General features: G+C 48.9%; 1 protein-coding gene across 1 annotated transcript in view; it reads left to right on the top strand.

Moving 5' to 3' along the window:
• abcc2 (ATP binding cassette subfamily C member 2) overlaps positions 1-20,257 on the top strand; it is a 109,805-nt gene that overhangs the window by 76,828 nt on the left and 12,720 nt on the right. Inside the window, exons 22-28 of the mRNA XM_078223078.1 lie at positions 5,850-6,069; positions 8,530-8,684; positions 11,312-11,467; positions 12,678-12,877; positions 14,928-15,054; positions 17,457-17,558; positions 18,490-18,633. Coding sequence (XP_078079204.1) covers positions 5,850-6,069; positions 8,530-8,684; positions 11,312-11,467; positions 12,678-12,877; positions 14,928-15,054; positions 17,457-17,558; positions 18,490-18,633 — 1,104 coding nt within the window. The remainder of the gene's footprint in view (positions 1-5,849; positions 6,070-8,529; positions 8,685-11,311; positions 11,468-12,677; positions 12,878-14,927; positions 15,055-17,456; positions 17,559-18,489; positions 18,634-20,257) is intronic.

The following is a 20,257-nucleotide window of genomic DNA, read 5'->3' as shown; positions in this document are numbered from 1 at the left end:
GGCGCTGGGCTCCGGAACGGCGCTGGGCTCCGGAACGGCGCTGGGCTCCAGAACGGCGCTGGGCTCCGGAACGATGCTGCGCTCCAGAACGGCGCTCGGCTCCGGAATGATGCTGCGCTCCAGAACGGCGCTCGGCTCCAGAACGGCGCTCGGCTCCGGAATGACGCTGGGCTCCAGAACGGCGCTGGCCTCCGGAATGGCGCTCGGCTCCGGAACGATGCTGGGCTCCAGAATGGCGCTGCGCTCCGGAACGGCGCTGCGCTCCGGAACGGCGCTGCGCTCCGGAACGGCGCTGCGCTCCGGAACGGCGCTGCGCTCCGGAACGGCGCTGCGCTCCGGAATGGCGCTGCGCTCCGGAATGGCGCTGCGCTCCGGAATGGCGCTGCGCTCCGGAACGGCGCTGCGCTCCGGAACGGTGCTGCGCTCCGGAACGGCGCTGCGCTCCGGAACGGCGCTGCGTTCTGGAACGATGCTGGGTTCCAGAATGGCGCTACACTCCAGAATGGCGCTGCGCTCTGGAACGGTGCTGCGCTCCGGAACGGCGCTGCGCTCTGGAACGATGCTGAGTTCCAGAATGGCGCTGCACTCCAGAATGGCGCTGCGCTCTGGAACGGCGCTGCGCTCCGGAACGGCGCTGGGTTCCGGAACGGCGCTGCGCTCCGGAACGGCACTCGGCTCCGGAACGGCGCTGGGCTCCGGAACGGCGCTGCGCTCCGGAACAGCGCTGTGCTCTGGAACGGCGCTGCGCTGCGCTCCGGAACGGCGCTGCGCTCCAGAATGGCGCTGCGCTCCGGAATGGCGCTGCGCTCCGGAATGGCGCTGCGCTCCGGAACGGCGCTGCGTTCTGGAACGATGCTGGGTTCCAGAATGGCGCTGCACTCCAGAATGGCGCTGCGCTCTGGAACGGCGCTGCGCTCCGGAACGGCGCTGCGCTCTGGAACGATGCTGAGTTCCAGAATGGCGCTGCACTCCAGAATGGCGCTGCGCTCCGGAACGGCACTCGGCTCCGGAACGGCGCTGGGCTCCGGAACGGCGCTGCGCTCCGGAACGGCGCTCGGCTCCGGAACGGCGCTCGTGGAGTTGAGATGTTTAGATGCAATGCTCCAATTGAGATTGAGCCAGTGTTTTGTAAAGCTTCATCATAGCTTCCTTGCTTTGTACTCGGTGCCTGTATTTATCAAACCCTAAACCCTGGAGCTTTATTAACCTTATTCAGACAGCCCAAAACTTCACTGGTTTTGTTATGTGGAGGTAAGAGTGAAATGAAGCCAGGAGTGGGCGATTCGAGACGAAGCATTCTTTAGCCTCAGTTCAGCTCACACCCAACCGCCTCCGCTGATTTTAAAATGATGCCGACTCTATATACCTCCGTGCAGTGTTTATGTGTGAAAGGTAAAATCAGACACAGGAATGTAGAGTGACTGGTTCCGTATTGAAATGAGTTGAGTCAATCAGGCTACTATCTAGAAAGTCCTTGGCCAATAATTACAGGTTAGAAATCCTGAAGGAACAGTTGGAGGCAGTGTGAGGAAGTGTGGTGTATTCCTTATTCTACATTGTTGTACTGCGATTGTACAGTTAACCCTGTCCCTCCAGGGTAGGATTGTACAACCTGGCCTCAATCTTCTGGCTGACACCTAAAGGGTAAATAGGATCGGGTGTGAAAGGTTTTGAGAGGGAAAATGGTGGAGGATTGCATGTTAATGATTGGATAACTGGACCCGTACGGAGTCAAGAGTTAGTAAAATGGAGGATTAGTAGATTTCATAGAATCCCTACAGTACAGAAAGAGGCCATTCAGCCCATCAAGCCTGCACTGACAATATTCCCACCCTATCCCCGTAACCCCACATATTTACCTTGCTAATTCCCCTGACACTAGGGGCAATTTAGCATGGCCAATCCACCTAACATGCACATCTTTGGAGCGTGGGAGGAAACCGGAGCACCCGGAGGAAACCCACGCAGACACGGGGAGAATGTGCAAACTCCACACAGACAGTGACTCAAGCCGGGAATTGAACCCAGGTCCCTGGCGCTGTGAGGCAGCAGATCATCAGCATTGGAGACGCTTGTCACAGAATAAATATTGGTTCAGGAAACAGTATACACTATCGTAACTCTTCTGGCTGTTGAGGTGAACATGATTTCATTTTTAAAGAGAATTTAATAAGTTCCTCCCTTCATTAGTAAGTATTTGAAAAGGGAAAATATAAAAAGAGGTGGAGATTTGATTTGATTTATTGTTGTCACATGTTGGGGTAGCATGGTGGTTAGCACTGCTGCCCCACAGCGCCAAGGACCCGGGTTTGATTCCTGGCTTGGGTCACTGTCTGTGTGGTGTTTGCACATTCTCCCCGTGTCTGCGTGGGTTTCCTCTGGGTGCTCCGGTTTCCTCCCACAGTCCAAAGATGTGCGGGTTAGGTGGATTGGCCATGCTAAATTGCCCCTTAGTGTCAGGGGGGACTAGCTAGGGTAAATGCATGGGTCTATGGGGATAGGGCCTGGGTGGGATTGTGGTCGGTGCAGACTCAATGGGCCGAATGGCCTCCTTCTGCACTGTAGGGATTCTATGATTCAATGTATTGGGATATAGTGAAAAGTATTGTTTCTCGCATGCGACACAGACAAAACATACCGTTCATAGAGTACATAGGGGAGAAGGAAAGGAGAGGGTGCGGAATATAGTGTAAGAAGAGCATTATTAGAGAGTTTAAGAGTTAGAGTTCAGTTTTAAGAGTATAGAACGAGAGTAAAAGATTGAATTTGAAGGGACAGCTCGCAGGAAGTGGCCTCACTCCGGCGCCATCTTGACAAAGGTAGCAACATGGAATTGGAGTAGTTCTATCCAGCTGAAGGCCCAGGACCAGCATCGGCACAATGGACTGAATGGCCTCTTTCTTTGCTGCAGGTTCTATGAGCTGGGGGGCATTGGGATCTATAGAATTGTCGGCCAACAAAGAGTTATCTTTGGAAAGGAGAACAATTAGAAAATCAGAGGGGTGAGAAACACACTGTTTACTGGGTTTGTAATCTAGTTTCCATAGAAACATTCGGGGAGGAATGAAGTACCATCACTACAGAAGTTTAAGTTTATTTCTTAGTGTCACAAGTAGGCTTACATTAACACTGCAGTGAAGTTACTGTGAAAATCCCCTAGTCGCCACACTCCGGCACCTGTTCAGGTCACTGAGGGAGAATTTAGCATGGCCAATGCACCCTAACCAGCACGTCTTTCAGACTGTGGGAGGAAACCAGAGCACCCGGAGGAAACCCACGCAGACACGGGGCGAACTTGCAAACTCCACACAGACAGTAACCCAAGCCAGGAATGGAACCCGGGCCCCTGGCGCTGAGAGGCAGCAGTGCTAACCACTGTCACCGTGCTGCCCATATTAGACCAGTGAATGGGGCTAAAGGCAGATATGTCCCCTGGCCCTGATGGCTCACATCCTTGGATCCTAAAAGAAACAGCTACAGAGATAGTGCATGCATTGGTTGTAATTTTCCAAAAATCCTTAAATTCTGGAGAAGTACTGGAGGATTGGAAAACTGCCAATATGACACCCTTATTCAAAAAGGGAGGGAAGCAAAGACCAGATAACTATAGGTCAACTAGCCTAACATCTGTTGTGGAAAAATCAATTTTTCAGGAAGTGATAGCAGCACATGTGATAAATTATAACCTTAACAAGCAGAATCAGCATGGCTTCATGAAAGGGAAATCGTGTCTGACCAATTATTATAGTTTTTCGAGGAAGTCTCAACCAGAATAGATAGAGGGGAAGCAGTAGATGTGTTTGTATTTGGACTTCAGAAGGTGTTCGCCAAAAAGGTAAGTCATAAGATAAGAGCCCATGGTGTTGGTGGTATATTGGCACGGATCGAGAATTGGCTAATGGCAGGAAACAGCAAGTGGGGATAAGGGGTTATTTTTCAGGTTGGTGGCCTGTAACCCATGGGATTCCACAGGGATCAGTGCTGGGATCGCAACTGTTTACAATATATATGAATGACTTGGAGGAAGGAAGCGAATGTACTGTAGCCAAATCTTCAGACGACACAAAAATAGGTGGAAAGGCAAGTTGTGAGAGGCATACAAATAGTTTACAAAGAGACAGTGATAGGTCAGGTACGTGAGCAAAACATTGGCAAATGATGTAACATTCAGGAAAATGTCAAGTTGTCCATTTTGGAAGGGAGAACAAAAGAACAGTGTATTCTTTAAATGGAGAAAAACTGCAGAAAGCTGCAACACAAAGGGACTGGGGGGGTCTTGTACACAAAACACAGAAAGCTAGCACGCAGGTACAGCAGGTAATCAGGAAGGGGAATGGAATATTGGCCTTTATTTCAGAAATCTCCTGCTGTTTATCTTAAATCCGTGCCCCCTGGTTATTGACCCCTCTACTTATTGGAAAAATTACTTCCTATCTGCCCTCTCTATATCCCTCATAATTTTGTACACCCCAATGAGGTTTCCCCTCAGCCTTCTCTGCTCTAAGGAAAACAACCCGAGACTACTCAGCTTCTCATCATAATTGAAAGATTCTGGTCCAGGCAACATCCTGGTGAATCTCCTCTGCACCCTCTCTAGTGCAGTCACATCCTTCCCGTAGTGTGGTGACCAGAACTGCACACAGTGCTCTAGCTGTGGCATAACGAGCATTTTATACAGCTCCATCATAACCTCCCTGCTCTTAGATCTATGCCTTGGCTAATTTTTAAAAAATATTCATTTGTGGGACATGGGCGTCGCTGGTTGGCCAGCATTTATTGCCCATCCCTAGTTGTCCGAGGGCAATTGAGAGTCAACCACATTGCTGTGGCTCTGGAATCACATGTAGGCCAGACCAGGTAAGGATGGAAGATTTCCTTCCCTAAAGGACATTAGTGAACCAGATGGGTTTTTCTGACAATTGTTTCATGGTCATCAGTAGGGGGTTGGTATAAGAGTCAGGAAGCCTTGCTGCAACTGTACAAGGTACTGGAGAGACCACATCTGGAGAACTGTGAGCAGTTTTGATCCCCTTAATTAAGGAAAGATATTATTTTATTGGAGGCAGTTCAGAGAAGGTTCACTGGATGATCCCTGGTATGGAGGGAGTTTCTTATGAGGAACGGTTAAACAGGTTGGGACTCTACTCATTGGAATTGAGAAGAATGAGAGGTGATCTCACTGAAACAGGATTCTTAAGGGGCTCGACAGGGTAAATGCTGAGAGGATGTTTCCCCTCATGGGGAAGTCTAGGACCAGAGGGCAAAGTCTCAGAATAAAAGGGCGCTAATTTAAGACTGAAATGAGGAAGAATTTCTTCTCTCAGAGGGTGGAGAGTCTTTGGAACTCGTTGCCACAGAGAGCTGTGGGGGCAGAGTCCTCGTGTATATTTAAGGCTGAGATAGATTTTTGATCAGTGAGGGAATCGAGGGTTGCGGGGAGAGGGCAGCAAAGTGGACGTGAGGAATGTCGGATCAGCCATCATCCTATTGAATGGGGGAACAGGCCTGAGGGGCCGAGCGGCCTACATCTATTCCTATTTCTTATGGTCTACGGTCTTATAAGAATTAGAGGCTGATGTAGGCCATTCAGCCCCTCAGTAAAATCATGGCTGGCCCTCTCTCAATGCCACTTTCCCACCAGATTCCCAAATCCCTTGATTCTCTTCGTAACCACAAATCTGCTGATCTCAGTCTGGAGTGTACTGAGTAACTGCACTCTGAGATTGTCCAAAGATCTGACTTTGAGGATCCTAAGACCCTTGAGGCCAAAGGATAAAGTTACATGACATGTGACTGTCTTATCCCAGTCAGGTGTACTAATCTATTGGTTGGTTTTTTATGATTGACAGGTGAAGTACTCTGTTTACTGGAAGTATCTACGTGCGATTGGCTGGCTGTACTCCCTGCTGATAATACTGCAGTACATCGCCCAGAATGTGGCCACCATTGGCCAGAACCTCTGGCTCAGTGACTGGACCAATGATGCCAGCTATTATGTCAACACCACCTATCCATCCTCTGAGCGGGACAAGCGGATTGGCATATTCGGTGCTCTGGGCGTCGCTCAAGGTGGGTGCCTCTCGGTTCAACACCAGGGCGAGTGAGTAGCAGAAGATACTGCTCACTGGTCACCATCACCCTACTTGTCAATCTCGTTCTCTGCTACATAAGACTCTGATATCCGAGAACCATTCGGGATAGCCAGAGCTATTTTTCATTCATTCATTTGTCGCTTTGGTTGTCGCTAGCTGGCCAGTATTTATTGCCCATCCCTAGTTGCCTGAGGGCAGTTAAGAGTCAACCACATTGCTGTGGATCTGGAGTCACATGTAGGCCAGACTGGGCAAGGACGGCAGATTTCCTTCCCTAAAGGGCACAAGTGAACCAGATGGGTTTTTCCGACAATTGACAATGGTTTCATGGTCATCGGTAGATTCTTAATTCCAGATATTTTTTATTGAATTCAAATTCCACCATCTGCCATGGCGGGATTCGAACCCGGGTCCCCAGAACATTAGCTGAGTTTCTGGATTAATAGTCTAGCGATAATACCACTAGGCCATCGCCTCCCCAGTATTGGACCTATTTGTGATGTGTGTGTTCTTTGAAAGAGCTATCTCGTACCTCCCCTGTCTCAGATCACAACATGTCTCTGTGTAAAAACACCATTCTCCTCCTCTCCTCTCTGTTTTTGTGTGTTAATTCTCATAAATCTGTGTCCTCTGATTGCCAATCCTCCTGCCAGCAACAATTACTCCTTGTGTACACTATAAAATCTCCTCGGTATTTATTTAATTCAGGAGACCGAAAGCCCTGATTTTTTTTATCTTCCTTCTTGAGAAATTGATCTGGAACTTTCTGATTGATAGACCAAGCCTCAATGGGTAACATTCCTGCCTCTGACTCAGAGAATTGTGGGTTCAAGCCCAACTCCAGAGCCATGAACACAGAATCCAGGTTGACACGAGTGCTGCACTGAGGGAGTGCCACACTGTTGGAGGTGCAGTGTTTTGGATGAGATGTTAGATTGTGATCTCACCTTGCCACTTGGATAAAAGATCCCTTGATACTTTTTTGAAGATGAACATAGAGCCATAGAATCCCTAGAAGGAGGCCATTTTGCCCATTGAGTCTGCACAACATTCCCATCCAGGCCCTATCCCCGTAACCGCACGTATTTACAAAGGCAATCCCCCTAACCTACACATCTTGGGACACTAAGGGGCAATTTAGCACGGCCAATCCACCTAACCTGCACGTCGTTGGACTGTGGGAGGAAACCAGAGCACCCGGAGGAAACCCACGCAGACGTGGGGAGAACTCCACACAGACAGTGACCCGGGGCCAGAATTGGACCCGGGTCCCTGGCGCTGTGAGACAGCAATGCTAACCACTGTGCCACCGTGCTGCCCAAATGGGCCAGTTTTCCCCATATCCTGGGCCAACAGTCATCCCTCAACTACCACCGCTAAAACAGACCATCCAGACATTATAACAGGGCTATTTGTGGAATCTTGCTGTCCGCCAATTGGGTATCACAGTTTCTACATTACAACAGTGGCTAGTTAGAATCTCAATAAACTCAAACAGATTTATCGCTCTGTCATAAACCTGGGTTGACTGTCCAATCATACAATGATTCTCCCTGTTTTAAGAACACATTGTATAGACAAAGCTTGTATTCTCTCCTGCACAGAAGATTCAGAAATGATTAAATTGAGGTGTTTAAGGTGATTACAACTATTTCCTCTGGTCGGGAGTCCAGAACAAGGGGTATAATCTTAACATTAGAGCTTGGCTGGTCAGAGATAATGGCCGGAGTTTTGCCGCCTTGCCCACCACAGAATCAGGGCTCAAAGAACGGCATTCTCCATTGGCCTCGGATGGGTGAGGTGGTAAAATTCCGGCAAATGGCCGTAAACACATCTTTACATAAAGGGGAGTAGGAATCTGGAACTGTCGCCCCAGGAAGCTGAGAATGGGGCTCAGTGGAAAGGTTTTCAACATCGAGATTGAGGGCGGCACGGTTGAACAATGGTTAGCACTGCTGCCTCACAGTGCCAGGGGCCCAGGTTCGATTCTGGCCTTGGGTCATTGTCTGTGTGGAGTTTTGAGTTCTCCCCGTGTCTGCGTGGGTTTCCTCCGGGTGCTCTGGTTTCCTCCCACAGTCCAAAGATGAGTGGGTTAGGTTGATTGGCCATGTTAAATTGCCCCTTAGTGTCAGGGGGGTTAGCAGGGTAGATAAGTGGGTTTATGGGGCTAGGGTCTGGGTGGCAATGTGGTCGGTGCAGACTCGATGGGCTGAATGGCCTGCTTCTGCACCATAGGGATTGTATGATTCTGAGTTTGTTAGGTTTTTATTGGGAAGGATATTAAGGCAGGGAGAAGGAGTCAAGATACAGATCAGCCGTGATCTATTGATTGGCAGAACGGGTTTGAGGGGCTGAATATTCTCCTCCTGTCCCTGTGGTGGTCAGAGGAAGGAAATGATGATGATAGACCCGCTTGTCGTTTTCCCGTTTACCCCAGCTATCTTCGTGTTCCTTGGAGCCGTCCTGATAACAAGAGGGACAATTGCCGCTTCCAGAGACTTGCATTTCCGCTTGCTGCAGAACATCCTCCACGTTCCCATGCTGTTCTTCGATACCACACCGACGGGAAGAATCGTCAACAGATTCTCCAAGGTAGGATTTCCCATTCGTGAGCCTCCGATAACTCCGTTACAGCTCTGCTGACTAAACAGGCCGACCCAGGGCTGCACGTTTGACCAGTGCTGAGTTTGATTAAAGGCATCATTTAAAGATGATATTGGACTCATCATCCACTGCCCTTCAAATACCCACTTAACCTGTCCTTCCAGCAGCTAATTGGATAGTGAAGACTGGGGGCATTAGAACATAGAACAGTACAGCACAGAACAGGCCCTTCGGCCCACGATGTTGTGCCGAGCTTTATCTGAAACCAAGATCAAGCTATCCCACTCCCTATCATCCTGGTGTGCTCCATGTGCCTATCCAATAACCGCTTAAATGTTCCTAAAGTGTCTGACTCCACTATCACTGCAGGCAGTCCATTCCACACCCCAACCACTCTCTGCGTAAAGAACCTACCTCTGATATCCTTCCTATATCTCCCACCATGAACCCTATAGTTATGCCCCCTTGTAATAGCTCCATCCACCCGAGGAAATAGTCTTTGAACGTTCACTCTATCTATCCCCTTCATCATTTTATAAACCTCTATTAAGTCTCCCCTCAGCCTCCTCCGCTCCAGAGAGAACAGCCCTAGCTCCCTCAACCTTTCCTCATAAGACCTACCCTCCAAACCAGGCAGCATCCTGGTAAATCTCCTCTGCACTCTTTCCAGCGCTTCCACATCCTTCTTATAGTGAGGTGACCAGAACTGCACACAATATTCCAAATGTGGTCTCACCAAGGTCCTGTACAGTTGCAGCATAACCCCACAGCTCTTAAACTCCAACCCCCTGTTAATAAAAGCTAACACACTATAGGCCTTCTTCACAGCTCTATCCACTTGAGTGGCAACCTTTAGAGATCTGTGGATATGGACCCCAAGATCTCTCTGTTCCTCCACAGTCATCAGAACCCTACCTTTGACCCTGTAATCCACATTTAAATTAGTCCGACCAAAATGAATCACCTCACATTTATCAGGGTTAAACTCCATTTGCCATTTTTCAGCCCAGCTTTGCATCCTATCTATGTCTCTTTGCAGCCTACAACAGCCCTCCACCTCATCCACTACTCCACCAATCTTGGTGTCATCAGCAAATTTACTGATCCACCCTTCAGCCCCCTCCTCTAAGTCATTAATAAAAATCACAAAGAGCAGAGGACCAAGCACTGATCCCTGCGGCACTCCGCTAGCAACCTGCCTCCAGTCTGAAAATTTTCCATCCACCACCACTCTCTGTCTTCGATCAGATAGCCAGTTACCTATCCAATCGACCAACTTTCCCTCTATCCCACACCTCCTCACTTTCATCATAAGCCGACCATGGGGGACCTTATCAAACGCCTTACTAAAATCCATGTATATGACATCAACTGCCCTACCTTCATCAACACACTTAGTTACCTCCTCAAAAAATTCAATCAAATTTGTGAGGCACGACTTGCCCTTCACGAATCCGTGCTGACTATCCCGGATTAATCCGCATCTTTCTAAATGGTCGTAAATCCCACCCCTAAGGACCTTTTCCATCAATTTACCAACCACCGAAGTAAGACTAACCGGTCTATAATTACCAGGGTCATTTCTATTCCCTTTCTTAAACAGCATTGATTCATTATTTCACATACTCTCTAGGTGAACTTATTTTTTAAATTGGTTCCCCATCCCTAATTTTATATTTATTTATGTATTATTTATTAGTGTCACAAGTGGGCTTACATTAACACTGCAATGAGATTGCGGTGAAAATCCCCTAGTCGCCACACTCTGGCGCCTATTCGGGTACACTGAGGGAGAATTTGGCATGGCCAATGCACCTAAGCTTTTGGACTGTGGGAGAAAACTGGAGCACCCGGAGGAAACCCACACAGACACGGGAAGAACCTGCAAACTCCACACAGACAGTGACCCAAGCCGGGAATTGAACCTGAGTCCCTGGCGCTGTGAGGCAGCAGTGCTTGGCGCTGTGAGGCAGCAGTGCTTGCCACTGTGCCGCTCATCCCTTGAGAAGGTGGTGCTCTGCCTTCTTGAACCGCTGCAGTCCGTGTGGTGTAGGTACACTCACAGTGCTGTTAGGGAGGGGGTTCCAGGATTTTGACCCAGTGACAGTGAAGGAACGACGATATATTTCCAAGTCAGGATGGTGAGTGGCTCGGAGGGGAACTTCCAGGTGGTGGTGTTCCCGAGTGTCTGCTGCCCAGGGGACTCAAAGTGCTTTCATCTGACTTAACTTTGAAATTCCCTCTCTAAACTTCGCTGCTGCTCTACACCCCCCTCCTCTTTTAAGGTAATCTTTAAAGCCCATGTCTTTGACCACATTTTGGCTATCTGTCCTAATATCTTCTTATGTGGGCCAGATGTCACGTCTTGTCTGGTAAACACTCTCATGAAGCATCCTGGGATATTTTGCCACATTCAAGTCGCTGTATCAATGTGTCCATTGCATTTTGAAATCTCAAATGGAATCTTCTTCAAGCACCCAATCCGGTTGTACATTCCAATTCACCCGAAACACTCGATTCGATTGCCCCTTCACGTTCTTCATTCAAGAGAATCCAACCCAGAAGAAGGAGAGTTTTTATTTTATTTGTGACTTTTGCTTCTCTCCTCTGTGCAGGATATTTACACCATTGACGAGACGATCCCAATGTCCTTTCGGGCTATGCTGTCCTGTCTTTTTGGTGTGATCGGCACATTGTTTGTCATCTGCTTGGCGACACCTTTTTTCACCATCGTGATAATACCACTCACCATTCTTTACTATTTCATACAGGTAATGTTGGCTCAAACAGCTCAACTCAGGGTGATGCCGGGACTGAGAGGGTCTGTCATTGGGGAAAGGATGAACAGGCTGGGAATCAGCAATGACTGGGGCGGCTGGGAGTGGGGTGGCCAGACTGAACTCTTTAAGATTATGAATGAGATTCAGACGAAGATATTTCTATTTGCAGGGTGACCAAAACTAAGAGCGGTAAATATGAGAAAGTCACTAATAAATTGAACAGGGAATTCAGGAAAAGGTTTGTTACCAAGGAGTGGTGAGAATGTGGAACTGCCTACCACAGAGAGTTTTTGAGTTGAATAGTGTTGATATATTAAACTGGAAGCTGGGTGACCTCATAAAGGAGACGGGAATAGAATAAGCTGTCAGAATGAGATGGAGTATTTCAGGTGGACGAGGCCTGAGTTGCGAGGGATGATCTGTTTCCGTGCTGGAAATACTGGGTGATTCTAAAACACGACCACTGCCCATTGCTACCCTTCTGCTGTACCTGTCCTGGGAGTGTTTGATGGGGACAGTGTAGAGGGAGCTTTACTCTGTATCTAACCCCGTGCTGTACCTGTCCTGGGAGTGTTTGATGGAGACAGTGTAGAGGGAGATTTATTCTGTATCTAACCCCGTGCTGTACCTTTCCTGGGAGTGTTTGATGGAGACAGTATAGAGAGAGATTTATTCTGTATCTAACCCCGTGCTTTAACTGTCCTGGGAGTGTTTGATGGGGACAATGTAGAGGGAGATTTATTCTGTATCTAACCCCGTGCTATAACTGTCCTGGGAGTGTTTGATGGGCATGATGTGGAGATGCCGGCGTTGGACTGGGGTAAACACAGTAAGAGTTTTAACAACACCAGGTTAAAGTCCAACAGGTGTATTCGGTTGCAAATGCCATTAGCTTTCGGAGCGCTGCTCCTTCGTCAGATGGAGTGGAAATCTGACAGTGTAGAGGGAGCTTCAATTTGTTTGCCATGATTCAGTACTGAGAAACTGGTTTGGAGTTGAGAGTTTGATGCTAAATAGGAATGTTTGTGTCTTTAACTTTAATTCTTGTCATTTTGGAGTTTTGTGTTGTGTGATGGGGGTTGTTATTTGAGCCTGGAAGGAGCAGCATAGTGTTCCAGTCAGTGGCTGTTTGATTCCTGTTGAGGAAAGCAGTGAAGCTCTGCCTCAGGTTATTGACGGGATGATCCACTTGTTCCTACAGGTGTTTTATGTGGTCACATCGCGGCAGCTTCGCCGGTTAGACTCCGTGACCCGGTCCCCAATCTACTCGCACTTTGGTGAGACGGTGACTGGTTTGCCCGTGATCCGGGCCTATGGGCATCAGACGCGATTCCTGGAGAATAATGAGCAAATCCTCAACGGAAACCAGAAATGTGTCTTTCCCTGGATTGTGGCCAACAGGTACTAACTTCCCCGTCAATTACCCCTCCTTTTTATTCACATTTTATGATGTGGTGCAGCCTTGGGGCTGTGATGGAATCCAAACAGAACACTCCATCAATTACAGAACCGTACACATACGCGAGGGGCATTGTGTGGCGCAGTGGGTTAGTGTCCCTGCCTCTGAACCAGAAGCTCTGAGTTCGAGTCCCACACCAGGATTTGGTGGCCAGGGAAGATAACACATTAAACAGGCTCAGTATCAACCTGCAAGTTTTAAGTTTAAGTTTAGTTATTCATGTCTCAAGTAGGCTTACATTAACACTGCAATGAAGTTACTGTGAAAATCCCTTAGTCGCCACACTCTGGCGCCTGTTTGGGTACACTGAGGGAGAATTTAGCACGGCCAATGCACTCTAACCAGCACGTCTTTCAGACTGTGGGAGGAAACCGGAGCACCTGTAGGAAACCCACGCAGACACGGGGAGAATGTGCAGACTCCGCACAGACAGTGACCTGAGCTGGGAATCGAACCCAGGTCCCTGGCGCTGTGAGGCAGCAGTGCTAACCACCGTGCCACCCTGAATCCTTCCAAACACACAATGGCAGCTGGTAAAAGTAGAAGAGATTCCTAGTCTCACCATGCAGCGCTAAGAACCTTGGCCATCACCATCCATTGCTCCAGATTTTACATTCAGCATTGTGACTGTTACCAGGGCAACTCAGACAGCCTGAGGGAAGTGTTATCACACCACCACCTTACCTTTACCTCCTCTCCTCTGGCATTTTCAACCTTGGAGGTGACAACCTTCCACTGGCTGCCATAACACCTGTGAACAGTCAGTGTGAGTTATTCGACTGTGGGTGCATCGCACACAAACCCTTTCCTGGCCCCGTGTGAACACATACGCTTGCAGGTCAGAGCAAAGATCAGAAAGCAGAGAATGTTCACCTCTGGATTGCTCAGGCTAGTTACAGTTCCCTCTGTTACCCTTGACCACATCCTTCTCCTTTATGACATTCCTTCAAACTTACTCTTTTGACCAAGCTTTTGGTCACCTATCCTAGGGAGGTCGTGTGGCGCAGTGGGTAGTGTCGCCTCTGACCCAGAAGCTCTGGGTTCGAGTCCCACCCCAGGACTTGATGGCCAAGGAAGGTATATTGATAGTAAGGTCAAACAGGTTGAGTACCAATCTGCAAAATCCTTCAAACACTGCCAATGACAGCCAGCAAGAGTGGGAGAGATTCCTGGTCAGCCATGTTGGAAAGAGTATTGGAGAATCCACCATCACTGTTCATATCTCCAGACTGCAACATGCCTGTAAAAGTGCTGTTGCCACAGCAACTCGAACACCCTGAGTGAACTGTAACACATCATCACCACAGCACAGGAGGAGACCATTCAGCCCATCATGTCTGTTCTAGCCCTTTGGAAGAGCTATTCAATTAGTCCCAGTGCCCTCTTTCCCCATCACTCTCCAACTGTTTCCTTTCTGAGTCTTTATCCAATTTCATTTTGAAAATTCCTCTTGAATTGAGTTCCAGATCACGGCAACGGACAGGATAAAAACACAATCCTCATCCTCCCACTTTTCTCCTCCTGCCAATCGTGTTAAAATCTGTGTCCTCTCATCGCCGAACCCCCAGCCAGTAAAAGATGTGACTCCCCCTCTACTCAGCTGGAACCCCGCAGAACTCTGAACGCCTCGATTAAATCTCCTCACCTTTAAGCAGCAGGGGCAACCTGAGGCTGGGTGGATTTTAATTTGTTAGACAAGAGGGACGAAGGGGGGGGGGGGGTAGATTTTCCTCTGACAGTACGCACTCATTTTCCATCAGGTCACTGGAGTGGGAATTGAACCCGGAACCTTCTGACCGGGAGCTAGGAGAGGCTACCAAATGGATCACATTGTCACCTGGATAGCTCACTGTGTGTGAAATGTTTTGGGTTGTTGCTGAGATGCCCATATAAGGAGCTGTATCAGATGTGTTGATATTTAACCCCTGTGTACCTTTGGCAATCTGTTCCACTGTCGCTGTAAGGTACTCATCACCTTCTGTTTCCTTACAGATGGCTTGCGATCCGTCTGGAGTTTGTTGGCAATTTAGTGGTGTTCTTTGCTGCTCTCTTTGCTGTTTTATCCAGAGGCAATCTGGATAGTGGCCTGGTTGGCCTCTCCATTTCATACGCATTAAATGTAAGTAATTGCAGAAGTGTACTGGTTGGGTTCATAGAATCCCTACAGTGCAGAAGGAGACCATTCGGCCCATCGAGTTGCAACGACCACAAACCCACCCAGGCCCTATCCCCATAACCCCACATATTTACCCTGCTAATCCCCTGACACTGCGGTCAATTTAGCATGGCCAATCGACCTAACCTGCACATCTTTGGACTGTGGGAGGAAGCCGGAGCACCCGGAGGAAACCCACGCAGACACGGGAAGAACATGCAGACTCCACACAGACAGTGACCCGAGGCCAGAATCGAACCCGGGTCCCTGGCGCTGTGAGGCAGCAGCGCTAACCACTGTGCCACCATGCCGGGTTGATTCAGATGTTCCAACATTTCTAAATGTTTTGTTCCAAACCCCTCAGAATAGAAGTTTCCTTTCCACCCAGCTCATCCCGTGACCCTCTTGAAGTTGAGATGCTTAAAGTTATTGGGACTAGCAGTACTTTAACATCCACCTTGTACTGTACCAAGGGCAGCTAGTGAGGGGCAACTGGTGCCACCAATGCCAGTATTCCCCACATCCCTACAATGAATAATAAAAAGCCTTTGTTTTAATCTGGGATGGGTTATTCTAGAATTGTAGAAATGTTGCCATGGGAGGCCATTTGGGTCCACCCCGTTTCCTGTGCTAACTTCCCTGCGAGAGCTATCTGCTATCTAATCCCACACATGGTAATCATTCCCACTTCTTCACAGATTGACTTTCTTCAAGTGTTCCCGAATCCTGACTGTCCCAGACTCTGTGGCCGTATCCCATATCCTCAGAGCTCTATACAGGAGAATATTTATCTACATTTCCAGTTCAAATTCTAAAGTTATTTGTCTTGACACATTTCCCTCAGATTGAGTGAGGGAGTCTGTGTGGCTTCTTGCTCCAGTGCCAATGGAAGGTGCTGCCTCACCACCAATAGCACCTTCCAAACCCACTACTGCTATCATCTAGATGGACAAGGGTAGCAGGCACATGGGAACACCACCACCTGGAGGTTCCCCTCCGAGCCACTCACCATCCTGACTTGGAAATATATCGCTGTTCCTTCACTGTCACCGGGTCAAAATCCTGGAGCTCCCTCCCTAACAGCACTGTGGGTGTACCTACACCACATGGACAGCAGCGGTTCAAGAAGGCAGCTCACCACCACCTTCTCAAGGGCAATTAGGGATGGGCAGCAAGTGTTGGGCTAGTCAGCAATGCTCACATCCCGTGAATGAATAAAAAAAGTATTATCAGCCACGATCGAATGGCGGGGTAGACTCGATGGCCGAATGGCCTGATTCTGCTCCTATATCTTATGGTCTGACGGTCTGTTTCCAGGGCACCTAAGCGAAGGATTCCATATGCTTGCCCTCAATCTCTTTGCGTGGGGGAATCACAGACCCGCATCCCATCACCGTGTGGGGGAGTCACAGACCCCCGTCCCATCACCGTGTGGGGGAGTCACAGACCCCCGTCCCATCACCGTGTGGGGGAATCACAAACCCGCGTCCCATCACCGTGTGGGGGAGTCACAGACCCCCATCCCATCACCGTGTGGGGGAATCACAGACCCCCATCCCATCACCGTGTGGGGGAGTCACAAACCCGCGTCCCATCACCGTGTGGGGGAGTCACAGACCCCCATCCCATCACCGTTTGGGGGAATCACAGACCCCCCGTCCCATCACCGTGTGGGGGAGTCACAGACCCCCCGTCCCATCACCGTGTGGGGGAGTCACAGACCCCCATCCCATCACCGTGTGGGGGAATCACAGACCCCCGTCCCATCACCGTGTGGGGGAATCACAGACCCCCATCCCATCACCGTGTGGGGGAATCACAGACCCCCGTCCCATCACCATGTGGGGGAATCACAGACCCCCGTCCCATCACCGTGTGGGGGAATCACAGACCCGCGTCCCGTCACCGTGTGGGGGAATCACAGACCCCCGTCCCATCACCGTGTGGGGGAATCACAGACCCCCGTCCCATCACCGAGTGGGGGAATCACAGACCCACGTCCCATCACCGTGTGGGGGAATCACAGGCCCCCGTCCCATCACCGTGTGGGGGAGTCACAGACCCCCGTCCCATCAGCGTGTGGGGGAATCACAGACCCACGTCCCATCACCGTGTGGGGGAATCACAGACCCCCGTCCCATCACTGTATCTGGATCGCAAAGACACAGAGCCCATCGTGTAACCGTGTGAGAAAGTGCAGTTACAGAGCTATGCCCTGTGCCCCTGTGGAGTGCAGCGTGTTGCCCTGGACTGTGGCACGGCCTAGTTTAACTCTGGTGAATGTTGTCAGTCAGTGAGCTGAGCCACTCTGTCCATTCCTCGAATGCTTCCTTTCATCAATTGTTTTTCTGTCCACCTCCCTCCAGGTGACCCAAGCATTGAACTGGCTTGTCAGACAGACAGCTGAGCTGGAGACCAACATTGTGTCTGTGGAGAGAGTGTCCGAATATACCAAACTGGACAATGAGGTATCCGGAATGGAGTGCTGGGAATGAATAGGGAAAAGAACACAGGGTTCCCGGAATTGGGAACAGCAGTGGGACAGGCAATAATGTCCGAGACCGGAAGGGCAGGAACTGCCCTGAGTTACAGCAAGTGTACAGCACTGCAAAGTACAACGAGATAATGACTGCTTTATCTGCTTTCATTTTACCTCGTGTTGACTGAGGGATAATTCTTGGTGCCAGGACACCGGGAGAATTCCCTCGGTCTTGTTTGAAATGCATGTTCTCTGTTTTAGGTTTCTGAGAGGAATCGCAGTGAGGAATCCCCCCCCAACCTCCAACTCACCCCAACCCAACATAACTATCTGAGGATTGAGAGAGCTGGGAGATTGAGTGCAGCTCTAGTGAATTGATATATAGGATTTTGATTTGATTTAATTTGTTGTCACATGTATTAACATACAGTGAAAAGTATTGTTTCTTGCGCGCTATACAGACAGAGCATACAGTTCATAGAGAAGGAATAGAGAGGGTGCAGAATGTAGTGTTACAGTCATAGCTAGGGTGTAGAGAAAGATCAACTTAGTGTGAGGTAGGTCCATTCAAAAGTCTGATGGCAGCAGGGAAGAAGCTGTTCTTGAGTCGGTTGGTACGTGACCTCAGACTTTTGTATCTTTCTCCTGCTGGAAAATGGTGGAAGAGAGAATGTCCAGGGTGCATGGGGTCCTTGATTATGCAGGCTGCTTTGCCGAGGCAGCGGGAAGTGTAGACAGTGTCAATGGATGGGAGGCTGGTTTGCGTGATGGATTGGGCTAATTCACGACCTTTTGGAGGCGCTCTCCCCCTTAGCTCATTATTCACAATGGTCCAGAGAGGAAATTGGGGATTTTTATCAATTTTAGTAAATAAAAAGAAATATTTTTTTAATGATTTTTAAAAATGTGTTTCCTCCCAGGCTCCTTGGGTCATGGACCATCGACCAGAAAAGGATTGGCCGGCGAAGGGGGAGGTTAAATTCTTGGATTATCAGGCACGGTACAGGCCAGAGCTGGACCTGGTTCTTCACGGTCTCACCTGTGACATCAGCGCAAATGAAAAGGTAAAACCAAAATGAAAATAAACTCATCTGACAGTTCAGAAGGCGGCCATTCGGCCCATCGTGTCTATGATGGCATTCTGAAAGAACTATCCAATTGGTCCCACTGCCCCGGCTCTTCCTCATCAAATTTGACCTTTCTCCCATTTATTCCTTTTTGGAAGTTACTATTCAATCCACCGGCCTTGCCGTCAGCACATTCCAGACCATAACTCATTCCCCAAAAACAAAACTCTCCTCCTTGCCCCCGCTGGTTCTATCACTAATTACCTGAAATCTGGGGCCTCTGGTCCTCAATCCTCCTGCCACTGGGAACAGTTTTGAAGTTTCAAAGTTTATTTATTAGTGTCACAAGTAGGCTTACATTAACACTGCAATGAAGTTCCTGTGAAAATCCCCCAGTCGCCACACTCCCGCGCCTGTTTGGGTACACTGAGGGAGAATTTAGCACGGCCAATCCATCTAACCAGCACGTCTTTCAGACTGTGGGAGGAAACTGGAGCACCTGGAGGAAACCCACGCAGACACGGGGAGAACGTGCAGACTCCACACAGACAGTGACCCAAGTCGGGATTCGAACCCAGGTCCCTGGCGCTGTGAGGCAGCAGTGCTGCCACTGGGCCTTATTCTCTATCAAAGCTCTTAATAATTTTGAACACGTCTGTTAAATTTCTTCTTGACAATCTGCACTGTAAGGAGAACAATCGCAGCTTTTCTGATCCCTCCATGGTATCATCCTGATAAACTTCATCTTGCACCCTTGCTAAGGCCTTGACATCCTCTCAAAATTCAGGTGATCAGATTTGGACAAACTGCTCCAGATGAGGTCTAACCAGTGAAATATGATGCCCTAACCTCCTTGTTTTGTACTCTGTGCCTATAATGACCTCAATGAGGCCCATGAGGTGGGCCTCTTGGAGTATGAGTTCCCTGATTGAGGTAATGATTGCTTGTGACAAAAAGATTGGTAATGGTTGTCTGCCCAATCAGGGAGTCCAATCTGCATATATATTGAGCGGTGTCAGGGCATATATGGGTATAGAGGGATATGGGCCAAATGCAGGCAATTGGGACTAGCTTAGTTGTTAAATATTGGGTGGCATGGACAAGTTGGTCCGAAGGGCCTGTTTCCATGCTGTAAACCTCTGAGTCTAAGACTCCACTGATACTCTGGATTCTGACTTTGTACCTGAAACACTCTTAGGAGTGGAATTGAGTTTGTAACTAAAGGGAATCTGGTGAAGGGACACCGGGCTCTGAGGAGTTATTTCAGTGTCCCCATTCATAAAGTTAAGAATCCCAAAGGCGTTTATAACAATCTTCTCAACTTGTCTTGCCACGTTTGGGTTCTTTTCTCAAAACACATTTTTTGTTTGCAAATTGGGCAATCTTGTTGGATCAGTAAGTTCCCTGACCAGACCAGGAGCTGTCTGTCATAGAGTCACAGAGTCATAGAGGTTTACAGCATGGAAACAGGCCCTTCGGCCCAACTTGTCCATGCCGCCTTTTTTTAAACCTCTAAACTAATCCCATTTGGCCCATATTCCTCTATACCCGGATTGATCCGTGATCTGTGTGATGATAGATGATTTGAGGATGTTCCAATCCACCACCTCATCCCCGAGTC

The sequence above is a fragment of the Mustelus asterias genome, chromosome 11 (genome assembly GCF_964213995.1).
Source record: "Mustelus asterias chromosome 11, sMusAst1.hap1.1, whole genome shotgun sequence".
NCBI classification, from domain to species: Eukaryota; Metazoa; Chordata; class Chondrichthyes; order Carcharhiniformes; family Triakidae; genus Mustelus; species Mustelus asterias.
This window is presented reverse-complemented; position numbering and strand designations above follow the sequence as displayed.